The sequence below is a fragment of the Pipistrellus kuhlii genome, unplaced genomic scaffold, assembly GCF_014108245.1.
Source record: "Pipistrellus kuhlii isolate mPipKuh1 unplaced genomic scaffold, mPipKuh1.p scaffold_m20_p_1, whole genome shotgun sequence".
Taxonomy (NCBI): domain Eukaryota; kingdom Metazoa; phylum Chordata; class Mammalia; order Chiroptera; family Vespertilionidae; genus Pipistrellus; species Pipistrellus kuhlii.
Genome location: NW_023425404.1, coordinates 162,017,772 through 162,030,108, shown reverse-complemented (window position 1 = coordinate 162,030,108; position 12,337 = coordinate 162,017,772). Strand labels below are relative to the sequence as shown.

The 12,337-nt window shown below is 34.1% G+C and overlaps 1 protein-coding gene across 7 annotated transcripts in view; it reads right to left on the bottom strand.

Moving 5' to 3' along the window:
* Positions 1 to 12,337, bottom strand: part of EPHA5 (EPH receptor A5) — a 299,923-nt gene that overhangs the window by 86,547 nt on the left and 201,039 nt on the right. For all 7 annotated transcript variants that reach the window (XM_036415115.2, XM_036415125.2, XM_036415123.2 and 4 more), the window contains 2 exons: positions 8,625 to 8,749; positions 1,712 to 1,871 (listed from right to left, as the gene is read on the bottom strand). In XM_036415115.2, coding sequence (XP_036271008.1) covers positions 1,712 to 1,871; positions 8,625 to 8,749 — 285 coding nt within the window. The remainder of the gene's footprint in view (positions 1 to 1,711; positions 1,872 to 8,624; positions 8,750 to 12,337) is intronic.

The following is a 12,337-nucleotide window of genomic DNA, read 5'->3' as shown; positions in this document are numbered from 1 at the left end:
TATTAGTTCTCTCAGTTCTCAGATAGATGAATTTTGGCATAACCAGAATTTACTCTTTAATTAAAAAAAAAAAAAAAAAGTTAGGCCTTAGCTGGTTTGGATAGAGTGTTGGCCTGTCGACGGAAGGGTCCTGGGTTCAATTCTGGTCAAGGGCACATGCCTAGGTTGTGGGCTTTATTCCCAGTAGGGGATTTGCAGGAAGCAGCTAATCAATGAGCCTAACCATTGATGTTTTTCTCTCTCTCTCCCTCTCCCTGCCTCTCTGAAATCAATAAAAATAAAATATGTATTTTTAAAAGTATGAAAAGGTATATTAAAAGGTCTGGGAAAAAAGCTGCTGAGTATGCCAACATCCTAAAACTAAGTAGAATTTTGTAATTTTTAAAAACTGGATCTTTTATTGCACTGTTACCAATGCACTTAAGAATATTGCAAGGTACTGGTTGGTAATACTATTCACAGAGTTGGTAAACCACATAAGCATTATGCAGTACTAATGATACCAAACCAGAAATAAGGCCTATTAGCCTACTCAGCTTTTATAATAAGACTTTGTCATAAATCCAGTTTAGGGTTTAAGTTATGAGATTGAATAATCAAAATATTGCCAAATTAATAAAGACTATGACTACTTTATTATTTATTCTTTATTTAAGGAATTTTGATGAATAGCATTAAATGTTCAAATTTCATTAGCTACAATTAAACTTCAGACATAGAATTTTCTTTGCACAGAAAATATAACATCATTTTTCCCAGAGTATCCTAAACTGTATAAAATTAAGTAACACCTTTTTAAAAAAGCTACTTTTTATATAACAAAATTTATTGTTTAGGTAATTCAGTTAAACATGCTTTAAACAAGTATATATATTTTAAAAGATCTGCATTTCATAGTTTTATTGAAATTTTAATTTAATGATGTTTCTAATCATTGCAAAGTAAATCTCAGAAGTAAGCTCTTATTTTGTTGGTTTTCAAAAGGAGAAAAAAAATGTATTTCATTTTCTCTATTTTTAAAATCACTAATTCTTACAAAGCCTGGCTTTTTAAAATGTGTATCATATAATGACATGGATTATAAACAAGTCTTCTTTCAGTCTGGTTTTAACATGTACTTTAAAAAAAACAAGTAATCTAAATTTTTTGTTTGACTTTAAAGAGGAGAAAGTTATGTGCTATTTTATGGGGGGGTGGGGCGTTGGCATAAGAAAGGTTTTCCAATAATAGACCCTTTACTCAGCGATACTACCAGAGATTCTGATTTTTTAAAACCATCAGACTGGTTCCTAAGACCCCCATTTTCTTGCCAAAATCAATACTCAGGAGAAGCTCCCTGTGGAGTTTTCATAGAAAGACTAAGCCTGGGTAGCACTGTTCAATAAACCAACTGAAAAGTAAACGGCAATAATTCAATAACATATGGAAGCAGTGGGAAGGAAGTCTTTAAAAGCAAGGTTTAAACATTTCTTAGGGATCTCCTCGTGTTTCACCTCCCCACAGAATTAACTGGAGGAGGAGTGAGGACCCAAGTGTTAACCCTCTCACCTCCCATGGCAGCATGCAGAGGCCTCCCCGCGGACAGGGTCAGGCCTGGGAGGCGGGGAAGGAGCGGAAGGCTGACAGCATGCCCACGGAGAGTATCGATCCACTGACGCTTTTCTGGTAACCATTACAGAGACGCGAGCTGACAGTAATTAAAATGACTTACACACTGGGATGGTTTCAAACTCAAATCTTCGACTGAAGACCCCGTAGCCTGCTGCGGTGCGTGCTCGGATCTGGAAGACATACACTGAGGCTGGTTTCAAGCCCTCCGCGGTCATAGTGGTCTCTTTCGACTTGATGATTGTGTAGCTGGTCTCTTGGTCCTGGGATTACACATGTGCATTCAATAAAAAATAAAAAAAGTCAACATATGAATTACTAGTGACAGCAAAGCTTGAAATCATAGGCAAGAAGACAAATCAGAGACTAATTTGCTGTTAGTATAGATATAATGTTGTAGGGAAAAAAAACAAATAAAAAACATCTATACATACTAGGTGTGCTATCTATGGTGCTGTCTAGAACTCAGTGATGGTGGATGACATGTCACCATAATTGCCTTTGGCAGGCATAAATCTGCATACTTTGAAAACACAATTTACAGGAGGTAAATGATCTTACAGACTATTATAGTATTGTTATTTGTGTGCTTGCTTTTCTCAGAATGTTTTATTGGAGCACATCTAGCATGCTGTCTGTTCGCAGAAGTAGGAGACGGTGTCTCATACACTCTCCAGTTAAGACTTATGCTTTATATCTTTAGTGAACTTGATTTCTAATCATATTTAGGGCTTAGGAGAGGCAATGTCTACTTCATTAGAGAACTTTTGTTTTAATTAGTTAAGTCTAAACAAAGAACATTTAAAAATACATAAAAGCAAAACATAGTTTCATTTTTTTTAAACTTTCTATATTATATATATTTTTACTTTTCCTTAAACCTTTTTAAAACAAATTTATTATTTGTTTGGATATGTAGTAAATGGGGAGAGTGAAAACAATCATTGCGAGATAGTTTGGAAACTTAAACAAACAGGAACTGTTATAATTTTGATTGTTAACAAAAGTCTACACTAATACCTGTAACCCCTTATATTGCTGAAGTTACTATGCTGAATATAAAATCTTAGACCTATAAAGATTTAAAATGCAAAGTCCCTGTTTTAAACTTTCTCCTTTATTTTATTTTTCTTTGTGCATTCATGGTTAACCTTATTTTTTCCTTGAGGTATTTCTACATTTATTACATTTCTGATTGATATTAAAGGACACAGAAAGATAAATAATGGTCAGAGATGATTTTCCTCCTTTTAAAGATTTGGTCTTTAATTACAATGACTTAGTTGATGGCTGTAAACCATCATTTCCAAAACAACCCAGAAAATTTGGTCTTCACAGATAGAAACACATATTAATTTAAAAAAAAAAGATTTAATGGGAATAATATGTAAATGATTTTTCTCCTAAGACAAAAACAAAAATATAGCATTTACTTCTCAGCACTCTAATAGGGAAAATGGTTATTATTTAATTAATCTTCATAGTGTATTAAATCCAAAACAAATGCAAACCACAGTCCTTCTTCCATAAAGTTTACCAATCAATAGCAGCACACCGTGAACATTGCTTTCCTGAGAACACTGAAATTGCCTGCTAAATACAGCAAGTCAACTCGTACTTTTATCTTATTTCCTTCACTGTTAAAACTGGGGTAGAAAAATGGTGCCTGGATATCCTCCAAAGAGATGTTTTAAGAATGAAATAGGTAATATGTGTGTGTGAATATTAAACTGTAAAATATATGTTTTGATTGTCATAATTACTATTTATATGTTTTAAATAATTTGACATATCAGTCACCTTCTATCCATGTTCTATACTTACCACCAATAAAATCTAAAATAACAACCTTATAAAAATCCTTCTTTCATAGCAGTTTTATCATTCCTCATTTATTATGATCAAACATGTAAAATTTATTTTAGGGTTAAATATATCCAAACTTCTCCCCAAATCAGTATGGTCTCATTTCTAATCCAAATAGTTTTCTGATTCACTCCATGCAAACAATTGATCTTCATTTTTTAAATACACAGATTGACTTAAGTGCCTAATCTTTAAAGTGTTCAGGAAAAAAGAAAATTAGAATTTTTTAAAGAATTTAAAATAGATAATTAAATCCTATAAAATTTGATTAATAATGTCAGTAATTTTCTTCATTCACAAACATTTACTGATCTTCTCTCACCTACTCTAATACCCCTTCTAAATGCTAAGAATACAGCAATAAAAAAGCAGACTATCTTTTAAAAGAAGCAAGTAACTCCTATAGTGTTTACTGATGTTCTGAGTATGCTCAAGATTGTGACTGAATATGCAAGACTTTCTCTATGCTATTATACTTCCCAGTTTGTGAATGAAGTAGTAATTTTCAGTAAGAAACGATATAATACCTGTTTGCTATTATTTGCAATTAGTTTGAAGAGAATTTAAGTTGGTGAAAAACAATCTAGACAAAACTAAAGTTAGGATTCTGATATATTTGATATAGCTATAATTATTACATAAAATATTAAAATTTATAGTGTACAGTAAGAATTTTTTTTTTTTTTAGAAAAGTGCACAGGAGTATCAGCATTTAAAATTCAGCCATGTAATTCCAGTATGTGTATAGATGTGAGTATACAGCTCAACCTCTGTTTTTTCTTTGATATGTTAACCTAAAAATAGAAATCCTTTCAAAGTGAGAAGCAACAAGCCTTTATTTGAGATCAAAGGATAGCTATTCAGTAAAGCACTGATTCATGCAGAAGCCCAAGTAGTGTTCTGATTAGAAGACAAGGGCAAAAGATATTTGTGAAAAAGGAGGGGGAACGAGTACATAAATGGAAGGCATTTCTATTGATATAGATAAGCTAACATAGTGATGTCAATTCTAAAACTTAAAAAAAAAAAATTAGTTCAGTAGTCATCAGATAGTCATGATATCTGATTTTATGTTATTTTTATGAACAGTTATTTGGGATTCAATATTGCCTTAGGCCCAGGCCAAACATTTTGAATTGTTTGAACATTTTTAAAGTTTAATGCACAAAATATGCAAGGCGGTTCCTCTGGTTCAAACTCTGTTTTATAGTGGCTGTTTATTATTGTTTGACCTTTAAAATGGGATGAAATCATTCATTAAGAGCATCGCGAGCACAGAGAGAGATGGAAATAATGTACATAGCAACCAGCACAACTTCTACAACATCATAGCTTGCAGGTAAATTTGATTTAACCCTATAGAACGATGATAAATGCTTCTAAGGAAAAAACACAAGTTTACATGGTTGGAACTCCTAACTATTGAAGTCACAAGCAGTACAGCTTGCCAGAAAAAAAGAAGAAAAAACATAGCAAGGAAATTGGACATTTCCTCCTTAAAATAATGCAGTATCTAATATCAGTTGTATAAAATTATGCAACATTCTGATTTATCTGTTAATATTATGTATGTCTTAGTGGTTCCATCTCATAGGTCTAATTGTGCATTGTCTCTATGAGTAGTTGAATACTATCTTGTTGAAGGACTTAGCAAAGCATATTTCTAAGGGATCAAAGTCCTTACATACACTTGTTGAATTTACCTAAATATCTTCCAAAATTTGCCTTCGCTCCACTCCTTTCAATCACTGCCAGGCTAACATTTCCTCCATATCACAAATTCTATGTACACACCTTGAATACCCACAATCACATGACAGCAGAATGCCAAGTCCATGGTTCAGGCAGTAGCTTTTGCTGCTTTCCTGCCCCCTCCCCCGCTGAGCAAATGAGCTACATTTCCCCAGCTGCTTAGCAAACACTGTTCACAAGCAGGGCGGGGAGGGCCTGGACAGAAGGAGCCAGCTGGCTAGCACCCTGCCCGGGGGCAGCTTCCCTTAGCCTCTGCCTTTAATTAAGAGATGGCAATGGGCCCATCACCATGCAGGAGCAGAGAGGCCCAATGACCTCTATTAGAGCAGGGCTATTACAGGCAGACATGCCAGCTGGCAAATGCATGAGCCCTGGAAAGCTCTGCCACCTGTGTCTGGCCAAGAACCAACCAGGGAAGTAGTGGTGGCATTCGGAAGGTTCCAAACGGACCCTGGAAAGCTGTCAGGACCCCTGTCTTAATACACGGTATAAAAGCTCATTTTCCGTTTTTTCCCTCCCTTCTTCTGAAAGTGTTAAGCAAAATCAAAACAAACCTTTACATGTTTTTTATTGGTATGCTCAGTAATTTAGCTTGGCAAAAAGGTTTGGGATTTAATATCTTCATTATAAAAAATATATTGACCAAAAAAGTTAATAACTTCCCCAAGTAATGCATTATATAAAAGGTTTTGCTGATTTTTATTTCATGTAGGTAGGCAACTTATTATTTATTTATTGCGGAATGTATAGAACTAATTCTTCCCAAATCATATATATATATTTTTTTACTTTGAGTTATAAAGGTAATAAACTGTTTTAATACAGAATTATATGTAAAATATTAAATATAAAACCAAATCTTACTGAAATGATTTTAAAAGAAATTAAACTACAAATAAAACTCCATCACATGAATATAATCGTTAAAAGAAATATTAATAGAAAAGAACTCTGCTCCACCACTTATCGAGCAACTCTGGTAGCAGCCTGAAACCATTGCTTCTACATCACACAGGAGGGTCACAAGTAGGTTTACAGTTGTGAATGTATGAAACACAGAGTTTATTCTTATGTTATTATCTACTAATTATTGTATTATTTTCCATATGGACACCTATAAACATATTTTTGCCCACATCTATATATATGTCACTCACATAGATGCTGGGAAGTAATTATAAAAATAATCGAAGTTTATTCATAAATGTGAAAAATAAGAGAATTTCCTTAAAGGCAAAAAGGAAAAACCAGACATTGGTCCAGCTAGTTGTTTCAGGTAGAAAAACTAGGCTAAAAAAGAAGTACTTGTAGAACTTTTAGTCTCCCTGATCTTGAATTTTATTTCATCTAAGAGACAGATATCCAGATGTATAGTTTTTAGTGTATAGTTATTTTTAAGTGCCATTATGCATTTCAACTTTTTAAAAAATCAAATTTAATTACAATAAAAATGTGGAGACTTAGAATATTTTAAAAAAAATCAGTCTATGTTCATACACACACACATAGATCTAGTTACCTAACTTTGCATGAGTATTCAGTAAAAAAAACATTTATAAACAACTGAGTAAGAAATGCAAACTTTAACAAAATATATTTGGGTATAGAATGTGTTTGAATTGTAGACCTGTTGAATTTAGACTTCAGTTTGGAGAAACAGGGATCAGTTAGGGATAATTAATATAACATTTTACTTAATTTACTTGTTTTTTTTGCAATAAAATCTAAAAACCATATCTCAACATTAGTTTTGCTTAGATGTATTCTCTTATAGCATTGTTGGTGAATAATGTATTTGATAAAGTATTTTTTGTGAAATATAAATATCTTCATTTTATGTTCCCTAATCACCCAATAGTTTACATTAAGTCAATAATTTACATCAATAATTGCTAGGGAAATTTTTTCAAAAGAAATAATTTCTGTTTACTCATCTATTTATAAAATTAATATATGAACATTGTACAGACAGACAAGAACTGGAAAGAATACATAGCTAGCCCTGATCTCAACCTTCGCACACATCCTATTTTGTACTCTGTTGTACTTTTACACAACTAATTGTCAAATCAATAAATAAAAGAAAAAATTAAAATATATGTTCTATAATGCATTGAATTATTTCAATGTATTTACTTATACTCTTATCTATGTTGGATTTTAAAGTATTTTTTATTAATAAGTAATCAGCATTTTTCATTATATTCTTGCATTAGTATAAGCAAATAGTTTATTTCCCCACTTTCTTCCCATGTATAGTTTGGGAAATTTCTTAGGTATTGCAAAATAAAGTTTTGTACTACCTCTCATCCTCTTCACTCTTCCTTAAGAGGGTTGAGTGATGTCTCTGTGAGTCTGGGAGAAGTACTTGAGTCAGTGTGATTGGGCCCTACCCTTCCCTCTTGGAATTTGCTTCTCTGTATTATAATCTATAATCACCCTCACTTCTGCTTCTACTTTCGTAGGACACATATTTCTGGGTCAGTTTCTCCTATCCACTAATGACGAGGCTGGTTGGGAACCCCTCTCTCTTCATCTCCTCTGCTAGAACCCTGGTTGTTCTAAGGATGTATGTCACTCAGATGCAGACCACAAAAATCACAGTGAAATGGGCTGGGAGCTGGAAGACTCATGATGGCTGCATTTATATGCCTAATATTCCAATCCAGCTTTAGAAATTATAGGCCTGTCTTTAGTTTCCATTTGTTCGATTCCTTTATTAGCAGCTCACTTAGTTGTGGATCCAGAAAAGAAGAAGTAGGATGATTATTGCCTTCAGACCTCAAAAACTATTATGGCAAACATATAAGCATTGACCCAAGAGTCAACCCAGGGAAGAAGAAATCGAGGGACTGTAAGGCACACATTTCCAATTTTGGGCCCCAAATTTTAAAATAAACATTATGTACCATGTTTGGATGTTATGCTACTTTGTTATGGATTTTAAAAATGTGTATATTTTAAAATGTGTATATTACATACACATCTTGTCTGTTCACACTTCCTTAATAGCATAGGTATTATGCAGGGATATTGTGCACAAGCGCTATTTCTTGTAGTACAAATCAGTCAGTTATGAAGGTCAGCAACTAGAGTGTTTGTGACACTTTGAAAATGTCCTATGACTTCATCTCTTAATGCTGTGAAACCTAGTTAAGCTGATGTTAGACTACATGGCAGCGCCTGGGCAGCATGAACCAGTTGGCAGCAGAAGGAGACACATAGCGTGCTCCCTGTGCACTCCTCACCTCCATAAGCATGACTGCAGAATCAATTGTCATTGATTTACACATAAAATTACAACAGGCTTTTCTACAAATTGGATAATTGCTATTTCTAAAATGAAAAAAAAAAAGAAGAAGAAGAGAAAAGGACATTCTTTATTTTGTTAGACCCACCTTTTCAAAATATTTGATTTCATACTCCAGGATGATTCCATTGGGCCGATCTGGTTCTTGCCAAGACAAAGAGATGCTGTTCTTTGCAATCTTCCCCTTTTTTACGTTGGTGATTGGAGAGGGAGCTGCAAAATAGTATAAATAAAGAGTAGTATGATTAACAGAGCCCTGAAATTACAACTGTGTATAATGAATATTGGCATTCCAGGAACGCAGTATAATAAAAATCCCAAACAATTAAATTTTCTTTTAACCTGGAAACAATTTTACTTTCTCTATATAATTCAAGTTTTTATAGATTGTAAAGTGTTTTACAAATATAAATCAACTAAGTATCCTGAACATTTTCTATCATAAAAATGTAATCACACAGAAACTAAAGTCTACATTTTTTCTATAAAGTTTAGAAACATAAATGAATGATTTTACTTTTTCTTAACAAGGATATCTGAGTTGACCTGAAATACTTGTTTTTAAATGTATGGACTCTGTATAATAGACACATAATTATCTATATTACTACATTTTTGCATCTTTAAGGTTCTTTTATTTATTATTTGTGAAATTGTGAGTTCTATAATCATTATTAAATTTATATATTAAATATAGAGCATGTTTTCTTCAAAATTATGTTATAAAATATGTTATATCTTGAAAACAATTGCAAATAAAACAAAAATTTTCCTTTGTTTCCATTTCCCACAAGTATTTCATGAGATGTCAAAGTCACCTATAGTGTTTGTTGTTATTGGCTACTGTCTACTAAAAAGTACAAGAAAAATTACTTTTCTGATGAAAATAGAACAAACTGTATGCTGTTTCAGATATATCTGGATATTTTAAATTCCCAAACATATGAATATTTGATTCAAAACCAATTTTTTTTAAATTGTCACTTTTTAAAAAATATATATATATATTATTGATTTTTTACAGAGAGGAAGGGAGAGAGATAAAGAGATAGAAACGTCGATGAGAGAGAAACATTGACCAGCTGCCTCCTGCACACTCCCCATGGGGGATGTGCCCACAACCAATGTACATGCCCTTGAGCGGAATCGAACCTGGGACCCCCCAGTCCTCAGACTGACGCTCTACCACTGAGCCAAACTGGTTTCGGCACAACACCAATTTTTTGTGTGGAGAATGGGTTTGACATTATAAAAGGTATTGATTAATATTTTTCTGATGTAGGTTACCTTTATTTTTGTAGCTTTTAGATTTTATAAAAGACATAGGAAAGGCTATAATCATCTAATAAATGATGTGTCTATGATCATTTGTGTGTGTGTGTGTGTGTGTGTGTAGTACATATAAGATATTAAAGACAGCAGACATAATGAGTAGGGTATAATCAAAGTCATAGCCTATCAACAGTATTATCAACAGTAAAAGGCATTTGCTGAAATTAATTTTATATACTCAGAATTTACATTCACATAAAAATGATATTATCTCAAGAGTAAAGCACAAACCCAGATTTTCAAACAAGGATCACCACGTGCGTGTCCTCTCACCCCACCTCCTGCTACTGTTCTTCCGAAGCCCTGCCCAGGCTTTCCACTCTTAGGCAGTTCACTCTTCTACCCAAGAGCCAGAGCACTTGGCTTTCATCACTCAGAGGTGCTTCTCCAGAGCTCTCCCTTTCCTCTGGGGCTCTCCTGAGACCTTGACTGTCTACTTTACCACTCAAGTAACTAACTCTCACCCCTGATATCTTCTTACCTCACCATGCCTTCTGCTCTTTTGATGTTTCATTTTCTCTTTAGTTCTTTCACTTGTATCTTCTAATATTATATCTTAAGTAGAGATTTTCTTTTTTTGCCGTCCTCTCAAGTAGAATATAATTTTTGTGAGGGCAGAAATATATTTATTGTACTCATTGCTGACTCTCTAGATTTAGAACAGTGCCTGGGACGGAGGAGCATCCACTAAGTATAAATTGAATGATTGACGGTAAAGCAGAATCAAAGTAATATACTAAAAAAAAAAAACTACACCTATTTTTAAATTATATGTCAAGGAACTCAACTCTGAAACTCAATTATGAAGTGTGTATTTTAATAAAATTAAAATAAACAGACATATATCTGTGAGAGAGCAAAATTAGTTAATTGTTTCATGTTTTATATACCCATTAGAGGCCTAGTGCATGAAAATTCATGCACTCAGGGGGGTCTTTCAGTCCAGCTTGTACCCTTTCTGCAGTCTGAGACCCCTTGTGGGATGTCTACCTGCCGGCTTAGGTAGACATCCTAAGCCTGCAGTCAGACATCCCTCAGGCACCCTGGGAGCCCACAGGAGATGTCTGACTGGTGGCTCATCTGCAGTTGGACATCCTTAGCACTACTGAGGAGGTGGGAGAGGCTCCCACCACTGCTGCAGTGCTCCCAGCCATGAGCCCAGCTTGTGGCTGAGTGGAGCTCCACCTGTGGGAGTGCACTGACCACCAGGGGGCAGCTCCTGCATTGAGCATCTGTCCCCTGATGGTCAGTGAGCATCATAGTGACCAGTTGTTCCACTGTTAGGATCAATTTGCAATATTACCCTTTTATTATCCCATATAATAAAGAGCTAATATGCTAATTAAACCTGCTGGCAGAATGACCTTCTGGAATAACCAGTGGCTAGGGCTGCAGGGCCAGGCAGGGGGTGGGGAGTTGGAGGGCCATGAGGCAGCCAGGGAAGTGAGGGCCAAGCACCTTGCATGAATTTTGTGCATCAGGCCTCTAGTATAGGATAATAGGGTGATAATGAATTCAGTATTTTAATGTGGACTTTTATTTTTTTAATCGCAGATCTTTCTTAATGTGCTCAATTCCATGAAGTTTTTTTCAAGAATAACAGTGTGCATTTAAAGCCCAGATTAACTAAAAGTAGTTTTGAAATTGCTGTATATTCACTTCTATGTAAATTGTAATAGATTGACAGTTCTCACAGTCACATTTTGGTATAGGGTCAAAGTCCCTTTTGATTTCCTGGTGAGGGAAGTCATGCCATATTCCGCATGGTAGACAAAGCATCCAGAAGACAAGAAAGAGTAAAAGGAAAGCTATGTGCCTCCCAGTTCATCAGCATGTTTGTAGCAAAGTAGCAAAATGACTGAAGCAGAGGCTCATGGAAGACAGCAGAGTTTTTTAATGTACTTTGATCAGTAGTGAATAGCTTTGTACCTTGAATCATGAATTAGACTGACCTTCCCATTAGCCCTATATACTTATTGCACTATGTTACTAAATCTACAAAGACGGTCTTGAAAATTCTTCATTCACTTTACTACTTTGCAAACATTCTCCTTTTGACTGATGTATTTCTTATAAGTAACTGTCAGTTTTTACCCAATAATTGATGGTGTTGTCACCTTTCTATTCATAAATTGGAATTAATGTGTATGCTCTATGAAGGAAGGATTAATTTAGTTTCATTCACTGCTCTATTTCTAGCACCAAAAAAATATTTTGCATATAGAGATTTAATAAATATTCATTGAATGTACACATGAAAGAATGACTAAATAGGAAATACATATATCATCATGTATCATTCAAAACTGATTTTGTCTCATCTTAGTTACACAGATTAGGATCTTATTAATTGAAGATGTTTGCTTTATTTTACAACAATTCTTTAACAAAGTAATCAAATGTTTCAGAGTGAAGCTCTTAAATAAATATCAATGCACACTTAACCAGGCTGAAGTGAAATATTTTGTT